Source organism: Choloepus didactylus, chromosome 13 (genome assembly GCF_015220235.1).
Source record: "Choloepus didactylus isolate mChoDid1 chromosome 13, mChoDid1.pri, whole genome shotgun sequence".
In the NCBI taxonomy this organism is placed as follows: Eukaryota; Metazoa; Chordata; class Mammalia; order Pilosa; family Megalonychidae; genus Choloepus; species Choloepus didactylus.
This window is the reverse complement of record NC_051319.1, coordinates 68,957,977-68,981,922: the sequence shown is the minus strand read 5'-3', so window position 1 is coordinate 68,981,922 and position 23,946 is coordinate 68,957,977. Positions and strand designations below refer to the sequence as shown.

The following is a 23,946-nucleotide window of genomic DNA, read 5'->3' as shown; positions in this document are numbered from 1 at the left end:
CAATGGAGGGTGGGAAGGTGATAGCATTACAACATTCTAAATGTGATTAATCCCACTAATGGAATGCTAGGGAGGGGGTGGAATGGGAAGATTTAGGCTGTATATACGTTTCCACAGTTGAGGAAAAAAAAAAAACAGTCTAAATAGACAACAATTGAATGCCAAGGATGACCCTGGATAGGATCGGACGATGGAAGACAGGAGGCTCAAAGGGACATAGTTGAGACATAAGGAAAAGGAAATATAGGATGTAAGCTTTGTATCATTGTTGAATCTCTTGTACTTCTTAGCTGCGCTTAATGGGATTGCATAAAAGAATGTTCTTGTTCATGGGAATTGTATATGAGAATTATAGTGTTTGTTCAAGGATGTGTGCAGCTAGCTCTCATATGTCCAGAAGACAGAGCAATAGATGATGGATGATGGATAGGGAGAGAGGGAGGGAGGGAGGGAGGGAGGAAGGGAGGGAAAGAAATAGCAGTGGGACAACACGTTAAAGTTTGTGGATCGGGGGGCATCGGGGGGTATTGGGGAGGGTCAGGGAGTGCTGGAATTCTGTGTATGGGGTTTGTATGGTTTATGCAACTGTTCCTATAATTTTGAATTTATTCCAAAATAAAATGTTAAAAAAAAAACACAATTATTGTTACAATAAAAAAAAAATGTATTTTGGAGGCATGGTGGAAAGAGCATTTGGCATTTGACAAGAGAGAGCCTGAGTCTTCATGACGCCTCTTACTCGCTGATCTTAGGCAAATAATTAACCTTTCCTAGCCTCAGTGTTTTCACTTGCAAAATGGAGATAATACTAGCCTCCCAGCAAAGTGAGGACTTATTAAGGTTATGTATGTGAAGTGTCTAGTAGTGCCTGGCACATAGGAGGCGCTCTTTGGATGGGGTTTTATCCATCTGATACATAATATACATACATATATGATAAGGTAGACTTGATCTTCCTGAAGAAACAATGGAAACTCAGAAAATCCAGTTAATTCTCTCTGATCACAAGCTGAATGTAACTATAATTTCCACCATGATTCTGTGCATATTTTCACTTGCATTTGGCATAGATCAATTTTTTTAAATACTAATGCAAGCTTATTCCAGGGGTAGTGATGACTTCATGGAAATATTTGTCTAACTTCCCTTAGTTTCATACTAAGAAGCCAGAGGAATGTGTGCTTTTACAACTAGGCACTTTAATCATTTTTCCCCCCCTCACCCTAAGTCTCCACTGGGGCCAAGTCAGCTGAAAAAATAATAAAATTGTATAAGCAGGTCACCACTTCGTCATCTTGTCTCAAACTCCTGCTGACAACACACATTTCATATGCCAAAAATGGGGTGTTCTGAGAAAGACAGACGGATTCCAGCTCCCTCTAATTTACTGTCCTCCTTTCATACATCAGATTCATAAAACATCGCCTGAGTGGCTGACGGTCCATCTTGAGGCTGAAGCAAGGCACAGGCGGTCCAGTAAGACATTAGTTGCCAAGTTCCTGCTGACAAAAATACTTGCCTACACCCTTGTAGAGCATTTAATATATGCAAATAGAGGAAAAAGACCCGGCTTGCCAATAAGCCATTACACAGATCTAAAAACGTGGCATTAAGTTTTGCTCCTCTAAGTGTTCTTTCCATAACAAGTGCTGTTAATTGGTGCTTTACCTTCAAAACTATTTCCATTTTTAACATTACAGAAGAGACTTAAGAATCCAATTAGCTAGGTGTGTTAGATACCCTTGAATGTTTTTCTACCAGTTGTTTTAGTGTTAAATGAAGTGTGATAAGGGGAAAAATTAGAGGAAGAGTTTTAGTCTATTGGGTTAGGTCCTAATTTTTCATAAGTATTAGGATTTATCCTGTATATACCAAATCTGCAAAGGCACAAGGAAACTCATCTTTACACTAGTTGGGGAAAGCATGGATGAAACAGTCCAATAATATAATGGAAAATAGGGAATAACAGAGTAATCTAAGTGACAGACAACTGAACTTAACTCTCATCTCAATATCTAGAATACACTAATTACTTAGCATTGGACCATATCTGGATTTTAGTTGATACAAACCCACACTTACAGCCACACCACATCTAACCACCATTGAACGCTCCTAATTTTAAAGCTGTCTGGGGAATAGACATATAGATTAGTACAGTGTGTTACATTCTAACAGGTGGCTGAATCCGAACCCTCTGTCATATTGTTTTAGGTTAGGCTTTCGAGAATTGGGGATTTGACATAAAAATCCAGACATCTGGACTCTCTTGAAAAAAATCAGATCTGGCCAAGCAGGCCCATAATCCCACATGGCAACAATTGGCTGAAACTGAGAGCATCTGTCCCCTGTAGAAGGATCATACCTTCTCCAGTGTGGCTATCTCCACCCTACCCACATCACTTGCATCTGCTTATCTGACCCCTGCAGACAATTGATTTGGCCCATGAGAGTGGACAAAGTGTTTTTATATATACAGTTGTAGTTAGTTTCTAAAGATAACGAAGATGGCAAATATACGTTCAATCTGTTCTGCTACGATCCATTTTTCTGTAATGATTAAATTATACAAAATTGGTAAATGGGTGAATATTGTCCATATAACCTAGAAGCCTCATTGGTAATTAAATAACAGCACCTACATGCAAAATCACAAACACAGATAAACATAGGACACTTGCATACTGAGCAGGTTGCCCATTCAGCTCAGTTTTTTTGACTTAGATGGGACCCTGCTCTGTCATGGAGGAGCTCATTGCATAGTTCTCCCCATTCACTCTATATTTTGTTCTTTTTTCCATAACTCAGCATCCTCAACCCTTTATTATCACCCTCCATTTCCATCAAGTTATCTTCACCTTATTTTTTCATTAGTGCAAAGTTTTTTACTGTTGCATTTATTCATTAAGAACACAACATGCTTTCAAAGTTGTGCTAATATTTTGAGATTGTTATTGGTTTTATTAGTGCTTTGGCTTCAAAGGTGCATAGTTTTAAATAGTCTGCCCTAACCCTCTTTTCCTCTAAGTTCTATTATGTCTAGTGCACAATTTTTCAGAAAGCAAGGTGTAATGAGTCTGATCTCATTTTTTGATGCTTGACTGCCCACAGCTTTTAGGCTTCACCTTCCCCTTGCACCTCACTTCTGGACAAGTTGATAAGAAAGCCTGGGATCTACCTCCTTTGGCTCTGGTGTGATATTCAAACACCCAGGTCCCTGACTGTGGGCAAACTTAACTGGACCCCACCCCCTAACCATAATAAAAGTCCAGGCTGGTCTCCTTTCCTTGCTCTTTTAAGCCATTTCAGATCTGCTGAGGCCTGCCCTGCTGTCCCCAGAAACCTCAATTATGTAATAAATCTTTTCATATGCTCTTGGTATATGTGTGGTATCATCTATCTCCACACCCCAAACAAACATGGTTAAAACTACCCCTGAGACGTTCCACAAGAAGGTCCCATGTTGGAGATCAACATCATATCTCATGGCAAGTCCAACAGTTAATTCTCCAGTACTGGAACAGATAACTGAATAGTTGGCTTGCATTTAAGGGCTACATTTCATGAAAAATCCCTATTTTTAAGCACCAGAAGTATATGCTGTGTGGAGAGTTGTTTGCAATAGCTAGACTCACAAGAACTGAGTGTATGTATTGCTTCATGTATTTTTCATCATCATTACTACTTTTATTTTACTGATGAAGAGACTGAGGCTCAAACAGATGAAAATCTTGCTTAAAATTTCTCTGCTACCAAGTGTGAGCACAATTTCAAATCCGGGGCTTCTAACCTTGAGCTCTCCCATCCATCAGTAGTTTCCATTTAGAAGTTTTAACAACTCTATTGTACAATCTCCTTTAGATGAATTTCAACTCCTTTCTGCATTGTTATGTAAGTGATTAACAGTCCTTTAAAGTCAGACTTGCATTGCTATTTTTAAAAAGGCTTTTTATTTAAAAGAAGACAAAATACCTATTAAAAATCATGCTGCATGGTATAGAAAGAAAATGGCCTATGGGGTCAATGAGACTTGATTCCTTCGTTCAAAAATTTTTTATTAAGTGCTGAATTGTGCCAGGCACTGGAGTACAGTGGTACATATGACAATGGTGGTGCTGGTACTCAATAGGCTTATATTCTAGTGGTATAATCTTTTTTTATATGTGAAACAAAAATAACATCACCTATTTTGAAGGGATACAATAAGAATTTGGAACTATGTATGCACTAAGGCCCCACACATAGAAATGATTCAGCTATTAGTAGTCATTAATGAAATGATAAATAATATGAATTACACAGAAGCATAAAAGGTAAGTGGATTTTAGGGTAATATGCAGTCACCATGTTGTGGACCTGACAGTTGAAACTGTACTTTGAGGAGTGGCTGCTTCACCCCAAAAGCTACCACTACCAGCAATCATCCAAGTACCTGTGACTCCATCTCCCCAACTAACAGGTGAAAGCCTCAGAGGTGCGCAGGTGTGCAGGCTGTGGATTCGTGATCTGGCTGCACACAAAAACAGGTCCTTTACAATTCCACTTGTTCTGACACATTATATTGTAAATCAAGTTATCTGGAATTTAAAAGGTTTCTTCAAAGAATTTTGTATTTGAACAGTTCTATCAAATCTTAAATCTTTTAGTTTCCCCCTGTCTGTGGGCTTAAAGATCCAGCAGTTAGCATTTAAATATAAGGTTTTTTTATTCCATTTCTAGCAAATGACAAGCTAGGTTGTTTAGAGACAACCCTCTTACTGAAAACAAACAGAAAAGCTGGACAAAGTATGATATGAAAACGTCTGTTTGAAATCATCAGAAAGCTACCAAGGAGATGAGTATTTGCAGGACCAAGATCCAGGGGGAAGAACAAGATGGATAAACGTGATGCCATTTTACCCTCTAGAATACTGTGAAATACAAGAACAGTGCCTGAGATGACAGGAAACTGAGAAGAGTTTTTGAGACTGACAGGACTAGGAAGGGAGGGGAGTGCAGGGCCTGCCACAGGTTTCAGGTACATACCAAGAATAAGAGCAAACCTCAGAACTGAGAACATCTCAAATTATTCTAATATATGATTGGATTAAGTTGATATGTTCATAGCCTAGTTGCTTGCTAAAAGCAGAAACATATCCACTCTGAAGGAAGACAGAATCAGTTTTACCACAATTTTTCATACAATGTCTGGACCTCAATAAAAAAAGAAAAGTTTTCACCAGAAGCCAAGAAAAAAGAACAAGTAACAGAAACTGGCCCACAAGAGACTCAGGAGATGGACTTATCAGACACAGGCTTTACAATAACCATGATTAGTATAATAAAATGAAGAATTTCAGTAAAGAATGGAAACAATAAAGAGAATTTTAAAAAAATTCTGGAACTGCAAAATACAACATCAAGAACTCAATAATTTTAATAGCAGAGTAGACACAGAGGAAGAGAGAATTAGTGGAGCATAAGTTGAAAAAAAAATATCCACACTGAAATTCAGAGTCAAAGGGACATATGAGGCACACTGAAAATGTTTAGCATATGTGCAACTACAGCTCTTAGATGGGATACGAAATTTGGCACATTTTAGTCACATTCTGGTAATACTGCTGAAATCCAAAGGCAAAGAGAAAATCTTAGCAGCCAGAGAAAAAAGGTGTTTCACCTTCAAAGCAAAATAAGATTGACAACTGACTTATATTAAAACAACAGCAGCAGCAACAACAAAAAACAATAGAAGCCAGAGGATATCGGTATTATATTTTCTTAAAAGGGCTGAAAGAAAAAAATGTCAAAGTAGAAGTCTATATCCAGTAAAAGTATCCTACAAAACTAAGTGTGAAATAAACACCTTTTTAGACAAAATAAGAATGTTTATCACCAGGAGATACACAATAAAAGAAAAATTATAAAGGGGTTTCCTTCAGCGTAAAGATTATAGAAGGAAGCTCAAAAATCCAGGAATAGAGAGCAATGGAAAGCGGTAAATACTTTCCATTCCAAGGTAAATATAAATGATATTGACTCTATAAACAAAATCAATAATGTCTACTGAGATTTTACATATGTATAGAATTAAAAACCCAAAGGAAAAAAGCACACACAGTAGAACAGGCTTCAATAAATGGTCCCAGAACAACCAGATGTCAATTTGGGGGAGGAGGGGAACTTTTAATTTAACCCTATTTTGCAACACTTGCACACATGCAAAATGATCCCAAGAAAATTGTAGATTTCAAAAGTGAGAATAAAACAATTGAAAAAATATTAGAGGTCAACACAGTCTTCAAGAATTTGGGGTAAGAAAAGATATTTTAAACAGGACACAAAAAGCACTACCCACAAAGAAAGAGAGGGATGCCATCTATCTTCATTATAATTTAAAACTTCTGTTCATCAAAAGAAACCATTAAAGGAATGAAAAGACAAGTGGAAGGCAATCTGCGACACATAGTCAACGAAGGGCTTGTATCTAAAGAACGTAAAGAACTTTTAAGTATCAGTAAGAAATAGAGAAAACTCAATGGAAAAATGGGCAGGAGACAAAATATCTTCACAAAGAAGTATATCCAAATAGCAAATAAGTGAAAAGGTGTACAACTTTATTACTGTTAGTATCAGGGAAAAGCAAATGAAAATGAATTTAAAAATTAGAAAAACTTACAATACCAAGTGTTAACAAGGATGTGGAGCAAGAAGAAATATCATATACTGATGGTGGGAGGATAAATTGGTACAATCACTTGGAAAACTTTTTGCCAATACCTACTAAAGTTGAACTTATATGTATTTTATGACCCAGAAATTCCACTTAGTATTTTCAACAGAAATGCTACATACATATACAAAAAGAACTGTACAAGAAGTCCATAGCTGCATTATTTATTATAGCCAAAACCTGGAAACAACCCAACCATCCATCAACAGAAGAAAAAATGAATCAATTGTGATATATTCAAATAGAAGACTAAACAGCAAGGTAAATAAACAAATACCACTACATACAACATGAATACTTTACACAAGATGTTGAACAAAAGACATCAGGGACAAAAGAATACATATTGTATGAGTCCATTTATATAAAACTAGTGTATAGTGTTAAGAATTGAAAACAGTGGTTACTTTTGAGGGGAAAATATGGGACTGTGATTTGGAGGAAGTATAAGGGGTGATCTGGGGTGGTGGTCTATTTTTTGACCAGAGTGTTGGTTCCATGAGTGAATGCACTTGGTGGTAATTGATCAATTCATTCGTGATTTGTGTACTTTTCTGTATGTATCTTTTAATAACAAATTATTTTTAAAATATTTAAGAGGTATGTGGTCAGCACCTTGTTTGAAGATTGAGTTAATAAGAAGAAATTTTTTCCAAATACCTTCCTAGTGCCACCAGAGAACATTTCTGACTTTTATCCTAAAAATGATACTCCAACATAAACCTGATTTATGGTTTCTCAAATTTGGGAGCACAAAATGCAAATGTCACAAACTTTCTCTTCACACCAGTAGCAAAGCCCAAAACAGCCCTTTCAAACTAAAATGAAAAAAAAAAACAGGATCAAAATAGTTTTCCTTCAATACAGTAGTATAAAATTAAAACTTTACTAGGGCAAAATCTCCATGTCATTATTTGCATTCAATTTCATTCAACAGATAATTTATAGGATGAATTATGTACTCTTACCTTCCTAAAGCAAATATTCAGCATGTTGTGGAATGGAATAGTTTACCAAATTACACATTTCTACCTTTGAATTCTATCTCTGATTCATTTCTTATGATGATCTTGGGCAGGTAGCTCAATCCAACATTCAGTTACTTCATCTATAAAAATGAAAGTAATAAAATGTAGTCATTCTGAAGACTAAAATTATAATACAAGTTTAAGTGCCTATTCCAGGGCCTAACCAACAATAGGCACTTACCACATAAATGCTAATTCTTCTTTCCTTCTCCTCCCAGTACTTTAAATTCTTAAAATAAAATGAGTTCACTATAAGGGTAATTAAAATTTTTCTTCAGCTATAAAATCTTAAAACTCCTTGATATTTCACCTTGCCAATTTTGTTTCTATTGCCAAAACTTTTTTTTTTCCTTCTCCAGTTAATTATAAAATCAAGTATAAATTTAATAGTAACCTTCCTGGGCACTGAACTGGCGTTTTTCTATTCTATTGGAAACCATACTACTGTCTTTTTGAAAAAACAAAATATAAAATCAGTATTCTGTTGTCTTGTGCCAACCCCTCCAACACACCACCCCTCAACCCCCCACCTCCCAAAAAATCAAACCACAAATCTCTTGTGCTGGGGTCACAGGCAAAATAGCAAAAATAGTAACAAAAAATGTTTTAAAGACACTTCTGGAGTTCAAGGGTAAATTAAACCTAGTACTCAAGAGGTCTCCTCAGAACCTCTCTCCTAAATATTCCTTCTTCTTTGCCAGTTAACAGTCAACTCTGGTATATTTGAATGTTACAGTTCCAGTACAAACAGTCTTTTTAAGTTGCTGTTCCATATGAATCCTGGGCAGACAACAGCCAGTTTAGACAAAAAGGAATATGGGTCCTTCTAATATAGAATTAATATGAATTAGCATTAAAAAAAAATCACTACACACCTTTGGGAAATAAGTCAAAGTATTATTTATTTATGATATATTTACATACTTACAAAAATTGGTTGTATCCAATATATCATCCTGCATAGTATCTTAAAAATGAAATAGTCTAAGAACAAAAATCCAAGTATCTTAATAATTTATGTATAACCCAACATCTTTTAGAACATAAAATATCAGTTTGGCTTCACAGAACAAAAATTCCTATTTAGAATTTTTTCTAGGCAAGACACAGAATTAATTCAACAACATTATTTAAGTGATTTGGTTGAACCCTGAGTAGACTAATAATTTGTATATTTTTGAGATTTACCTAATACACTTTCATCTGTACTCTTCTATACTTATACTTAGTATTATGCTATCTTTTTGTCTATTCATCCATATCAATTTTCTACCTCATTATAATCCGCAGGAGAAAAAGGAACAAAGAAAAGGAAAGCAATAATAACAAGAGACTCAGAAGGAAATTTTTTTACTAGCATTGCCTAAAGCTTTTCTAACTTCAGAAGTTGTGGCACAGCTTGAGGTAAGCCCAGGGATACTTCAAAACTTAATCGGAGTCTTGAGCTGAATGCTGACTCCTTCAGCCAACTGAGATTATTGTTAAATTACTCTTTCTGCATTCTTCCTGTTCTTTTTCACATTACTTAAGTAAACCAAAAAAAGTGTATTAACTTATAAAATAAGTAGTTCCTAGAACTCCTCAGGAAAAAAAATTATTGCAAAAATGACCAAAATAATAATGGTAAATAACTGTGATAATACCTGCAGGTTTTCTTAAGAAGCTTAAGGGAGGAGAGAGGTAATAGGAACCACCCCCACCCACCCAAATGTCTGGGAGTTATGAGGAAAGGGGCAGGACAAGAAAAAAACAGGAAGAGCTGGATGACTGGTCCTTAGATCTGATGATCAGCGTATCTTATCCCTAAATCCAATCTCTAAACAACTGGCTATAGCTGCTCTTAGAGATAATGAGTTACTTTTCTTGCTCTTTTATAATCTTAGTCTCCAGTACAAATAAATCTAAGGGTGAAAACAGAAACAAAGGGTTGGGAAAGCTGAGCATGTAGTCAGTCATGCTCTGATGACTTTCAAAGATAACTCTGGGCCAAAAAAAGAATCAGAAAGGCCAGAACCAAATCATGCATTTATTTCTTCCATTTGCCCTTCTACAATCCTCCTCACCCACTCATACTGTTCCAAAGTGCTGAAGGCTTACCAACTTACCAGGTGCAGGAAAATTAGCTGGCTTTAACCAAGCCATGGAATAATCCTGCCATGGCTATTTGGGGATTCTGGGATAATCAGTATCTATCTGGAAGTTAATGTTAGTGATTCTATGAAAACAACACTCAAAAACATCAAATAATAAGATATTTGAGACTTGGTAAAAATAAAAAGAAAATAAAAACTCCTATTTCTAGGATCTTAAATATTTCTTCTAATTGGGGGAAAGCAGCAGAAATATTTTAAGTACTGACAGACTTTCCTTCAGTCCCTAATGAAAGACTATTGTGCTTGCCATCAGGCCAATGCCATATGAAATACTGTTAGAAAAGGGTAGCGTTTAATTTACTTTCACAGGTGATTTCAATGTTTCTAACTTACAACTTTTTTAACAAAGGTTAAATGCAGGTGATAGAGAACAAAGAGGAAAACATAGATGAAATGTTCCATAAATACCAATAAAGAAGTGATCTGTCCCTATTACCCCTGGACAAAGGGGCATCACAATTGACTACATCTCTTTTCTGTCTCTTATTACTTTCAATGACGTAGAGGTCTTAATTTGCCTGAGTAATCATTATGCAGTGTTTGGAAATTAATGTATATCATAGATGCAAAATTAATACTTCTTTTCATCCTTAGGTAAAAAGAGCAGAAATCAAATAACTACATGAAATAATATTCTCCATACAAAACAAACCTTACATGTAAAGACAGTGTACGGTAAAAGCAATGACACCTTTTGAAAACTACCAGGAATTGTGCTAACCCTTTTAAAAGCATCTTAAGAATTATATAGAAGAAATAATAATTAAATTACATTTATACAAGAAACTATCTTCAAGATTTATTTGAACTTGCATATACAGAGTTCAAGAGTATAAGAAAAAACATTTAATTTTGGTTTATATAAATCAAAAATTGGTAAAATATATTATTTGGGGGGAAAAGCTTTCACTAAACATAAAGGACAAAATAAACGAGATCAAATAAAATAGTTTCTTTGAAAACAGCCATAAAAAGTAAAGGTAGAATGGCAAAAAGTTAGGAAAGTAGTATTCAAGGCAAACTAAATAAGAAGCAACCTTAATTAAAATAAGAGGCATTCAATTACGTGAACAACAACAAAATTATTACTGTCAAAAATGCCCCATTATAGTTTGGAGAATATGAGTAGAAGCAAAAACAATGGCTGTTTTCAAAGTTTATACTTCTAAGTACTGAATAATATATAAAATAACATGAATACTTCTGACTTAATATATACTTGAATCATTTGCCACTGAGTTGTCACATAGAAATGAACAAACAAAATGTTCATTGTACGAATCCGTGAATTGCCAAAATGACTTTTTTTAAAAAGTGGAAATTTTCAGATTATATGTATACACGAGGACAAAAAAGAAAATGATCAATTCAAATATTTTGGCCCATCTGTTTAAAATATGCATAGAAATGTGCAACATCTCCCTATGAGTAGTTCTGTTAAGGTAAACTGTTGAGCTTCAAAGGCTGACAGAGAAAAGATTCATCATGAATTGTTAAGAAACAGTGCTTTTAAAGAATATTCAGTAAACATTTTTTAATTAACTATGCCTTCTTTAAAAAAAACAAAATAATCAAATCTATCATTAACTCATATGCACATGAACTTCCACCTTATAAATGTGATATATCAAATTGTGCTATAAATATATTTATATATATTTTTTGAGAACTACGGTATGTGAAATTTTATATGATCATAAAAATGATCTGTTTCTTTTCATCTACTGCAATGACACCATGCTTTTTTAGAAAAAGGAAAATAGTAGACTCAGGAAAATTATAAAAACTGCAGGATTCAATAAAGCTATTCAATTTAAAGAAGGTATAATCTCTTTTTTAACAACAAGCTAAAAAGAGAGGAAAAGTCTCTGTATCCTAGGTAAGTCTTCTCTCACATGGTCCTAGGTGGTAGACGCTGTTTATACATGCCTGCTACTGCTTTGGCTGCGCTGTAGATCATCTGTCGACGAGACATGCCAGTAAAGGCCATGTGCCAATCAGTCCGGCTGACATTTAATAAACTCTTTTCCAGGACTTCACCCACTGTTACCAAAAGGCCTGACCATCTTAGACTGTAGTCCTGGGGAGTTAGACTTTGAGCCTATAGAAAATGATAGATATATTATTTATAATGCAATTAAAATATCACTGAACAAGCTGTGTTACTAAGTGACATTTCAAAGTCTCTAAGGTTACTTTTAATACAGATTACGAGACACACAGCTATGTTGCCACACTATGAAATTACAAGGTTATAAAAGAATCAAAACAATATTATTACATATATCCACTTTGTTTCAAATATCCATATTAAGTTCATTTTGCTGTTCAAATGTAATTGAAGCTTTAAATCTAATGACTGCATCTAATAACAGCTCAGAGTCAGAAGGCTTAAGTTCTAGTTCTTTATTCAGTGTCACTTCAGGCTGATAATTGGATTAATTCTAAAATGGAAATATTACTTATCAAAATAACATCCAGTCCAAAGTAGCACTGGCCATTGTTACATTATCCATACTTGACCCAACCTATGTCTACTTCAAGTAATTATTCACCTACAAAAGAATGAGCGAAGAATAAACTCATTGCTTGATATCCAAGAATGATATGGTTTTCTGTTTAAGGGTGTCTGGAATAGTCCAAAGGAGTATATCCATATGTAGAATGGATCTATCCAGTGATCCCCAAATCTACTGAGTACCACAACCCCCTGAAGAGCTTTACAAAACTATAGTTTTTCATGCCCCATTTAAGACTACTGAATTAGAAACTCCATAGCTGGGTCCAAGAAAAACTGAACAATATTTATAAAATTGCTCCCCAAGTAAGTCTGGTGGAAGCAGCCCAGCATTTGGGAACCACTGCCCTAGGTATTACCTTCAAATGTACACTGCATTATCAGTATTCCACTGTGTTTCACAGAAGAGAAACAGCAGGCCCTCAAAGACACAAGAACAGTGGTTCTTAAACTTTGATGTGCATTCAAATTACCTGTCTTGTTAAAAATGCAGATCCTGATTTGGTAGCTCTGGGTTGGGGCCTGAGATTCTGCATTTTTAACAAGTTCCCAGGTGATCCTTAAAATGATGCTAAGCCAAGGGTCACTCTTTGATTGACAAGTTATTTGACATTAGCAGCAAAAACCCAGACTAGCTAAATTTCTAATCGGGGGAAGCAGGGGGGGTCTTTTACTTAAGTTTAAAAAGCATAAATTGTGTGAACATCTTCCCTAGATTTTCACTGATAGAATTAATACACTGATGATAATTATAATTCCCTGAGGAGATGATTTCTATTCCCTTGAATAAAAAAGGAAGGATAAAAAAAGAAATCGCTATTATTGGCTGACTCCAGGAGGGGCACTGAATAGCTGGGAATGGGAGGAAGACATTTCAATGCACACACTTTTGTATATTCTGGATTTGAACCTAATGACAAAAAATAAAACAAAGATAACCATAAAAACAGAGTAAAAATGACACCCTTTAATTATCACTTCCCAGAATTACCACTATTAACAGTTTGTTTTGTATCTTTCCAGGACTTTTTTTCTAAGTATGTATATACATTTTAAAGCCTATATATACCTCCTATCTCCAATTAATGGCTTCATATTAGATGCACCGTTTTTAATTTTTGCTTAGTGATCTGTCAAAGATATAAATATATATATGTTAACTTTGTTCTTCGACCATCATGACTACTTCTTTCCAACAGTTATTCTTAAGAAAAAATTAAAATTATCCTTTTGCAATGGTCAGAACATTTAGTGCAGAGAATGGCAAACCTTTTCTGAAAAGGGCCAGACAATAAATATTTTATATATTGTGGGTCAATCTCTATCGATTTGTTTGCTGACCACCATTGTAGAACGGTGTTAAATAGCGGCAGTGTTAGGAGCATCCTTAATTAAAAGGTTTTTAATGTTTTATCATTAGGTCGAATGTTTGCTTTGATTTCAGTATAATTCCTAGTTAACTAGGAGTTATCGGTATGGTTGTTACATCTAGTAAACACCTTTCAGCTCAATTAAAATCCTTTTTCTCCTTTAATCTGTTCATATGAATTATATATTGATTTGCTATTGCTTAACCATCCCGCCATTCCTGGAACAAATCCTCCTTGGCTCCTCGGTTAGAATATAATGTTCCTTTAACACATTTTTGAATTTTATTTATTAAATTTGTCAGTGATTTTGATATTTACTTCCTAAGTGATAACAGAGTAAAATTTTCCTTGGTGTTACCATGTGTTTAGGAAATCAGGTAGTCTCACAGAATGAACTGGATAACTTTCCATTTCTATTTTTCAGACTACAAAACATGAAAATAATCTATTCCTTGAATATTTGGTAGAACCCACTTCAAAAACCATTAGGATTCAAAGATTTTTTTTGAGCAAGATGAATTTATTCCATTTTAATACTTCATTTGAGTAATCTGTTTAGCTGAATCACATGAAATTGCCAATACTTGACTGTTTTTAACCTTCAAAGATGGCAATGGTGTATGGTTCAACCTAATACTTAATCTTGAATCAACTATGGCAATTTAGATTTCCCTAGAAAACTAATCATTTCATTTAATTTTTCTAATTTATACCAATCATCCTGGGATATGAACATGTATAAAAATGTTTTCTTGAACTTCTGAAATTATGGTAAAAATTATGGCATAAATTAAAGGTTCAATAAAATTTCAAAATTCCAAGTATGAATTCTTAGACACCTTTCTAAATTACAAACCCCTAAGAGGGCCACAGGTAGCTTTCAAGGATTCTGTGAACACAACACATAGGCTAAATCTGTACCTAAGAACATACATATATTTTTCTTGGGAGAGGACCTATTAGTTTCATCAGATTCTCAAATGCTTATAAGTTCCAACAACTTTAAGAGGTAGTTTAAAAGTAACATTTAACTATATACAAAAGCACAAAGATGATGAAAATTTTATGAAATGGATGACAAGGAAAAGTCAACAGAATACCATTTAAGAGTAGAGGGATTCCAATGTAAATATATCTTTATATTCCATTTTGTTCAAGAGGGGATTGGTGATAGCATATGTAAAAATTTATAAAGAATGAAAATCATTATACATGTATGTTAACAGGTAAACAATTTGTTCCATTTTTTCAATCAACAAACATGTGCCTACTATCTAAGGCTTCTAATACTGACTTGTTACTAAAGATGAATAAACTAAAAAGAAAGACCAAGTCAAAGAAAAAGGAAATGGTAGTAAACAGTAGAAATAAAATCTGAGACAAAGAGGAAAGCAAATGAAAGGTGGGCATAAAGCAAGCAGAAGAGGTAAATCTTTTTCTGTTCTCAAGGTAGGGAACACAATCAGAAAAACAAAGGAAAAAATAAGGAAAATAATGAATAAACATGTTAATGTATTACCTTATTCCAAAGATGGCTAAAAAACAAAAGGAGCTACTAAAACAATATGAGAGGAACAGGATATTGAAAAGCGAAAAGACTAAAAGGGAAAAGACCGAAGGAAATTGAAGGACCTACCAAAGTTCCAACAACAAATCTAAAACAAATTTCTATTCTGAAAACAACATTGCAAGTTTCTCTGGGTACATAATGAAGAAGAAAAGGAAAAAACCAACCTGTTGTACAAATTCCAATGGCACTGGTGTGGCTTGTGTAAATGTTTCTAGATGAATGCCATGGACAGGATCTTCAACTATCAAACAACCAATGTCAAACCATCTGTAAAGGAACATATGCATTTCAATTAATCATATGCTAAATAAAAGTTATAGTTAATAGACAAAATGAAAAATTAAGTACTATTATTGAGGCAAAATATCAAATTTCAAAAAGGTAACTTTTTTCTAATTAATTTGCAGGGAGATGATAATCCATAAAAATGATAGATTAAAATAACCATTTTGGCTTAATTCCAAGAGAAGAAAGAGAGCCAGAAATAACAATGACAAAGAAAAGATATTAAAGTTATTTACCATGAGAAGTTCCCTTTCTTGCTAAGATGAGGGAGAAGATGGGAATAGGGGTATTCAAACATGCAACGGACACATTTACACTCATATGAAACGTAACTAGTTTATCATGAGTAATACTTTTTAAATGTCATTTGCTAAAACATGGGAAATTTTTAAATGTCATTTGCTAAAATATGGTATGACCAACTCTATTGTTACTGTCAGCCAACTACTAGCAAATTAAAAAATAAGGTCAGAGGAAATAGCAATATATTCTTCTAATTACTGACAAGCCTTCCTTATCAAATTTTCTGAACTGTCCACAGTGAGTCAGTCTCTGAAGAGTTTCTTCATGAAATCAGGAAAACTTTTTTCCAATTAAAGATATTTATCAGTTATTTAAAAAAATGATACATTAAAAAATTTACATAGTGAAGTCAACTAGTACCACTGGCATTTTAGATTCTCAAAATCATAAAAAAAGTCAGATGCCCTGAAATCACAAATTTTAACTGTGAGAGGATATGGAACAAGAAAATGTTCAGTGTCTCTATTTAAAAAAAAAAAATATGAAGCTCTAATAAAGTGCAGTGAAATACAAAATGGATTAGGAGACTTCTGTTTGCAAATTCAAATAAACAACAAAAGTAAAACATAGGGTAACATAGGCCACTTCACTGAATAGTAAAATGGCAGTTTTTACTGTCTGTAGCATTCATATCCTAAAATTGTGTTTAAAATCAAAACATTAAATGCATTTATTTTATTTGGTATACAAATACAAATAAATATTAGATATTTTATATGACAAGTTTCTCAGTCAAGATAACATGCTTGTCAAGTCTCCAAAGAGTCAAGTTAAGCTCAATTTTACTTAGAATGATTTATGTGAAACAACTTACATGATAGAGAATAATTGTATAGACTGAGCTGTTAGGCACGGACTTCCTGAAAAGCACAACCTCTATATTAAGTAGAGTGTCTTCCATGTTGTCCATGAATATACATTAGAAGAACGCCAAGGTCCCCTTTTTGCTCTAAAATAATATCATACTACTAAGTATTTCAACCTGGAGGTCCTGTTCTCTACAACTTATCTAAAAATCTAAAATCTAAAACTGCCATCAGTCTTCCTCACCAAATAATTCTTCCATTTCTGTCATTAGTGCTGTTGGCTAAGGAAACTTTCAAATCATCGCCCCTTCTTTCCCACTGCTTTTCAACTACACCCCTTTCCCCTCCAGGGAGGAGGAAGAGTGTAATCTGGACTGACCACGTTCAAAAACAGTCACTGAGAATTCCAAACTCTCCTACTTACCCTCTCCATGTGGCTGGTGAAATAAGATGGACTTAACCAATGCTAACTGGAAGTCATTTTGACTTGAAAAGGCCTCAAGAAAAACTGTGGTTAGAACCACATTTAGATTTCATGTACCAGAAAACAATTTCAAAAAAGAATCTGGGGAACTGATAAGGTATGTCAATTTATATGTTCTTTTTAAGTCAGACCATCTATTACTACCAATCAATTCATTTAAAAAGGACATTTTAGCACCAAAAACTAGACAGGTTGATCTCAAAATAAGGGCATCCATGCTCACACTGTTATTTTTCCATATATGGTATACATCATCCTAGTTTTTCTAATTTAGTATGAATTGATTAAAAGTTAACCACAAACATCTGAAAAATCCTAGGTCTACCTAGTGTATTCTTCATTAGGGGCTAGTACTTTCAGCATTTCTTTTTTTAGCTGGCTTGGTCTTTCTAAATTGGTCTTTTCTTTCCTAAGGTATAAGCATGCATTTCCTTGGCTTTGTCTTCTGTGCGTTTATTTCTCACAGAAACACTGCAGAGAAGTAGCCAAAGCAGGAAATACCAAGTGTTTGGGATCCTGGGTTTAACATCTGTTCTCTTTTCCTCTCTCAACTTTTTGTCTTTTTTTTTTAATACTTTTTTTATTGTGAACTTTAACATATACACATAATAGTGATATTTTTCAAAGTATGATTTAACAAGTAGTTAGAGAGCAAATTGCAAAGAATGTTATGGGCTACAGTTCCACAATTTCAGTTATTTCAATTATTGTAAAAAATAACACACATATTTAAAGAAAGGTGTTAACTTTCAAACTACCACTCAACAAGCAGTTACACAGGTAATTTCAAACGTTATGGGTTCCAGTTCCACAGTTTCAGTTCTTTCCTTATTGTGAAATATAGAATATTTCCTTATTGTGAAATATAGAATATATACAGAAAGGTGATAACATTCAAAGCACAATTCAATGAGTAGCTATACAGCAAATTTCAAAGAATTACAGGTTACAGTTCCAACATTTCAGTTATTTTCAGTTATTTTCTTCTAGCTATTCTAATACCCTAGCATCTAAAAAGGTATGTGTGTGTGTGTGTGTGTGTGTGTGTGTGTGTAAAGTTTTAGTATTTGTAATCCTTTGTTAAATCCTATCTTGTCTGTTGCTACCCCTTCCTCTCATTTAATCACGTTCTTGATCTTCAGGGGTGTCTAGGCAGTTACCACCCTAACTTGCTAATATTATACCACTGCCTTCTCGCTTCCATGGTGCTTGCTAAGTAGTCAGTACTTAGTCTTAATGCTGCTTCCCTTGTATGTGGTTGTTCTCTCTTGCTGATTTCAGAATATATCTTGGAGTGGATATACTTGGATTTATTCTAGTTAGAGTTCGCTGGGCATCTTTTACTTGCATATTTATATCATTTAGAAGGGTTGGGAAGTTTTCCCCAATGGGATCTTCAAATACTCTTCCTAGCCCTTTAATCTTCTCTTCACCTTCTGGAATACCAATGATTCTTATATTTGTTGGCTTCATGTTCATCATTTCTCTGTGATCCATTTCAAATTTTTCAATTTTTTTCACCATTTGTTCTTTTATCCTTTCCCATTCCATCGTCCTGTCCACTAGTTCACTACTTCTTTCCTCCGCCTCTTCAAATCTGCTGTGTGTCTCAAGTAAATTTTTAATTTGATCAACAGTAACTTTTATTTCCATCAGAGCCACTATTTTTTAATTTACTCTCTCAAATTCTTCTTTATGCTCTTCTAGGGTCTTCTTCCTTTCCCTTATATGCTTAGCCATTTCATTGAAGTTGTTTTGGAGATCTGTGTGTACTTCGATTAATTGCTCCAAATTCTGTGTCTCCTTTGGCCTTTTAATTTGGTCATTTGAGTTGTCCATATCTTCTGGTTTCTTCATATGCTTTATGACTTTCTGTTGTTGTCCTCATAGCATTTGCTTATCTTGATAAGGTTATTTTAGGATATGCAGGATTAGTTGAATATTTATCTATAATTTGGCAGAGCTACAGCTTGGTGTGATGCACCTTCCCTGTCCTACCAGTAGACAGCATTCTTGAGCCACCTTTTACCCTCAAGCCAGCTCTCTCCCAATTTCATCTATGCACTGGGTGTGATCCAAACTGGGTGGAAATCTAATCAGCACACCAATTTTCCATGTATATGCGGAATGCTAGCCCTATTGGAGGGGTGCACATCCTATGCAGTTTGGCAGGGAGTACACTCCAGGGCACAGTGATCCTGGCAACTTTGGGGCTGCAAGTGAGCCACTCTGGGGCTGTGAAGCTGTGCATCTCACCTTCAAGCGCAAATGCACTGCAGTCTATCCACCGTGAGCCCACAAGTCCCTGGAGTTGGGGAGGGCTCCTAGGACTTCCATGTGGTGTCCTTGCCTCTTGGCTGTGCACACCGTAGGCTTCTGTGGAGGAAGAGTGGTTGCAGTCAGAAGTTCACCAAATCCTGAGTTCCCTCATTGGAGCTCTTGGCTACAGGGCTGTGTAGGGTTATCTTCCCAGCCAACTGCTGAGATGGATGCATGGGGCATGGAAAGCTGCTCCCTTCCGCGCTCATCTGCTGGCTCCAACCGCCAGTCCCTTGTATGGAAGCTCTTGACTGCGGGTTATCACTCCAGTCAACTGCTGAGAAGGGTGCACACAGTGTGGAAGGCTGCTCCCTTCTGTGCTTGTCAGCTGGCTCCAACCGCCCATCCCCAGTGGCATTCTGGGCCAAACACTCACCCATCCCAAATGCAGTCTCTCTGCCTCTTCAGCTACATCCTCACTATGTGGTGCAAAAGTGCCTGCCCAGCTGGTGGCACCCTGGAACTGCTGGTCTGGGGTGCTTTCTGTCTTTTATCTAGTGTTTTTTATGGAGGAGAATTTTGCTCTGACTCTCCTAATCTGCAATCTTCCTAACCCTTTGTCTTTTACTATCATAATCTTGCCATCTTCTCTCCTCCTTAATCCACATTTAAAACCATTAACAGACTTCCTAAAACTATTTATTACTCCAAAGTATAGTTTCTGGGTATGATGGAACAGTTTATGGCAGGCCAATGCACCTGCTAAAAAGCTTAATGATTTGTTTTGTTTCGTTGTTTTTTGTATTTATTTTCTTGTGAATTCACTGGGCTTCTTGATTATCTGGATTGATGCCATTCATCTGCAGAATGGACACAGCAGAAGACAGGATTAGTGAACTTAAATACAGGTAAAAGAAAATATCCAAACTAAAGAATAGAAAGAGAGTGGAAGGAAAAAGAACTTACAATGAGAGTAATGTGAAACACTGTCAAAAGAGATAACATGCATTAAATTGGACTCCTAGAAAGAAAATGGGGCAGAAATAACTTTTGAAGAGATAATGGCCAGGAATTTTCCAAAACTGATACAAGATATCAATCTTTAGCATCAAGAAGCTCAGTAAATCACACAAACAAAATACAAAAACAAACAAAAGAAACACACTTAGGTATACTGTAGTAAAACTACAAAAATCAAACGACAAGAGAAAATCCTAAAAGCAGCCAGAGGGGAGAAAAACATAGAGACAGCTGTTGTCTTCATAGAGACAACCGTAAGGTAGACAGCTAACTTCTTAATAGAAATGACGGAGGCCAGAAAACAACATGACATCTTTAAAGTGGTGAAAGAAAAGAATTGCAAAGCTAGACTTGTACATCCAAAAAAAGTCCTTCAAAAATCAAGATGAGTTAAAGATGCTTTCAGAAAAACAAAAACTGAGAGAATGCATGTTTAGCAGTCCTGCATTATAAAGTAGTAATAAAGGAAGTTCTTTAGGCACAAGGAAAATGATGACAGACAGAAAAACAAAAATGCAGGAAGGAATTCAGAAAGCAAACATAAATGAATATCAACTATACAAAACAATACAAGTAATATCTTAAAAGTTTAAAATAGGTGCAGAATTAAGATGCATGACAATGCTGCAAAAGGTTGAAGGGGAGTGTTCCAAAGTTCCAATATTATCTGTAAAGTAGGAAAAGTCACAATTTGTATTATAATACAATAAAAAAATACTTGTAATCTTTGGGGTAACCATTAAAAGAAGAGAAAAAGCTTAATAGAGAAGAAAATGGAGTAATAATCATCATTAGGGAATTCCTCAGTGATGAGAGAGGGTTCAAACTTCTTAATCTGGCACTCAACGCTCTTCAATGTCTGTCCCCAAACCACTTCATGATCTCCTATCCAACAAAAAATCTTCTTTGAAGCTGATATAATCACTGCCCCCAGAATACATCTTAAATCATTACAATGTTCTACCTACTCTTTTCCACTTACCTAAATTTTACCTATTCATAAATCTCATCTGACACTACCTCCACACTGAGTTACCAACACTGAACTTTTATATAATATTTCCTGTCAGCAAAAAATTATATACCTTCTTGTGCAATTATTTAAAATTGTTCACCTGTGTATATATTTTTTCTCTCCCAATTGGCCTATAATATATTCTTAGAGTTGGAGAACATCTTGTCTATACTAGTGCCACAAATTACTAGGCACAGTGATATTCAATACTAAATAAATGAACACAAAATAAACAACTAAAATCCAGAAAAATCACATGATACAAAAGAAGGTAGATTTCAATAGTTCCAAGTTATACTCATATATATCAATTAAGCATATAAAAAACAATTCTCCCATAAAAAAGCCATCTATTAAAAACATAGATCTCTCAGAAACTATGATGAATTATGCTGTCTGGGGGTTTTTCTAAACTAAATGGAGGAGAGGTACTGCTCAGCAGAACTCTAACCTGGTGATTCCCACTAGGCCCTCTTGCCCATACCTTTCATTACTCTGAATGACTGGGAATGACTGTATTTGCTACTGGTGGTCAATTATATCCAAGCCAATATACCACTGTACCATCTTTTGGTCAGCGCTAGTATACTGATTATTAACACAATCTTAGAAAGCAGGTATTACTATACCCATTTTATAAAAGAGAAGGAAAGGTAGAATTGTAAGCTGAGCTATTCCAGGTTACACAGCTGGTAAGGTGATATAACAAGAATCAGAACATACTTCCACTTTGGTTCTAAAATAGAATACACTTTTTGCTATATATTCAGTGTGAAATCCCTAGACTCAATTATTTTTCTGAATCTTAGAGGAACTTAATAAGACTCTTACTTGTCAGGCAGTAATTCTGCAATGAAGTTTTCTACTGACACAGCAGTCTGTTTTTCACGGATCACTCCAGCTCGACGCAAGCTATCTATCCGTTCCTGGGCTCCCTGAACAACAGCAGCAGGGGTTAAAGAACTATTTCACATTACTCAATATTAAATATATTTACTTAAGATTAAACAAGTAATGCACACATATATTTATAAACAAATACATATATACTCATTGCAAACATTCAAATGATACAGAAATATAGAGTAAAAAGTAAAAAGTGAAAAAGTACAATTGTATTCCCTCCAGAATTAAGTTTGGAGTGCACCTTCTAAATTGTTCCAATATGCCTTATTATTTTGGTTGCTACTGTGAATTGGATCACTTTTATATTACATTTTCTAATTGGTTATTATTAATAAGAGAAAACTATGGATTTTTATACTGTTGATCTGGAAGATGCCATCTTACTGAATAAAAATCTTTTATCAGTTCTAGTAGTGTTTTGGCTGGTCCTCTCTTGAATTTCCTAGGCAGACAATTATATCAATAGTAAATATGATTTTTCTCTCTTCTGGTTTCCTTTAAATATAACCTAAAAATAGCCAGCTATTTTAAATTTTTAAAAAATGCAAATACATACATTAGACCAAAGCTTATTTGGGAAAATCATTGCCATTTATAAAGTAAAATTGAGAAGCTAAGAGGAATACTGCACAGATAGCCATGAATTAAACAGATATCTTATAGTACAAAACTAAAAGTAGTGTACCACAGATGGTACACTACTTTTATCTGAATCATTCCATAAACAATGATCACAAATGATGTAAGAATGTTTTCAAAGAGCAAGATAAGAATCTTTCTATTTCTGAACAAAACTAGCTATGGATATGGACAATGGAGCTATAGTGAATATGAAATTAAGTGTTTAATTCTTATTCAAAAGAAAATTAAGAAGATTAGAACACTTCAGAGACAACAGAAATAGAGAACATTGTGCAAACTGTATGAGAGCAGGCAAAACAGTTTAAGACACTAACTTATAAAGATGAAGGATCAAAGAAGATATTATTTAAACTACAACAAAATCAAGACTGTTTTTGCTCACCATTATATCTGAAGCTCCTAGCATAGTGCCTAACATAATAGGTGTTCAATAAGAATTCGCTAAATGAATAAACTGAAAAGAAAAAAATACAGAACTTCTGAAGGCCCATGTAGCTAATCTTAAGAAGTTAAATAGTGTAAATATGGTATCACTAAATCTAATAATATTGAAATGAGGAGGCAATTCTTAAAACTGAAATAAGAGAAATTTGTTTATAAGGGATATTGTAAATTTGCCTAATTCACTCCTTCCAAGAGGTACTTACAGCTAAATTTTGATTAAAAGAACTTTAAATAAGTGTTAATTCAGTAAAAGCTATTAGGGGATTTGTGGGATGTTTAAAGCTTCAGCCCTAACTTTCCAACCACATAGCACAACATATCCCATTTCCAGGTTACAGTACTTAAATTTTGTTCACTTTCGACTATGCTATAACATAGGGCTTTCTACTTCATTTTATTCATAAAATATTTCATTGAAATTTATTAGCACC

General features: G+C 34.7%; 1 protein-coding gene across 2 annotated transcripts in view; it reads right to left on the bottom strand.

Annotated features, from left to right (window-relative positions):
• The window catches only part of PRRC1 (proline rich coiled-coil 1), a 95,029-nt gene that overhangs the window by 52,088 nt on the left and 18,995 nt on the right, over positions 1 to 23,946 (bottom strand). The window contains exons 7-10 of one of the 2 annotated variants that reach the window (XM_037801052.1): positions 22,355 to 22,458; positions 15,516 to 15,618; positions 11,823 to 11,994; positions 7,745 to 7,820 (exon numbers count right to left, since the gene is read on the bottom strand). In XM_037801052.1, the coding sequence (XP_037656980.1) occupies positions 7,765 to 7,820; positions 11,823 to 11,994; positions 15,516 to 15,618; positions 22,355 to 22,458 (435 nt within the window). In that variant the 3' untranslated portion in view covers positions 7,745 to 7,764. Of the gene's footprint in view, positions 1 to 6,772; positions 7,821 to 11,822; positions 11,995 to 15,515; positions 15,619 to 22,354; positions 22,459 to 23,946 lie in introns of those variants that run through there. The other variant, XM_037801051.1, reaches the window with a different exon arrangement.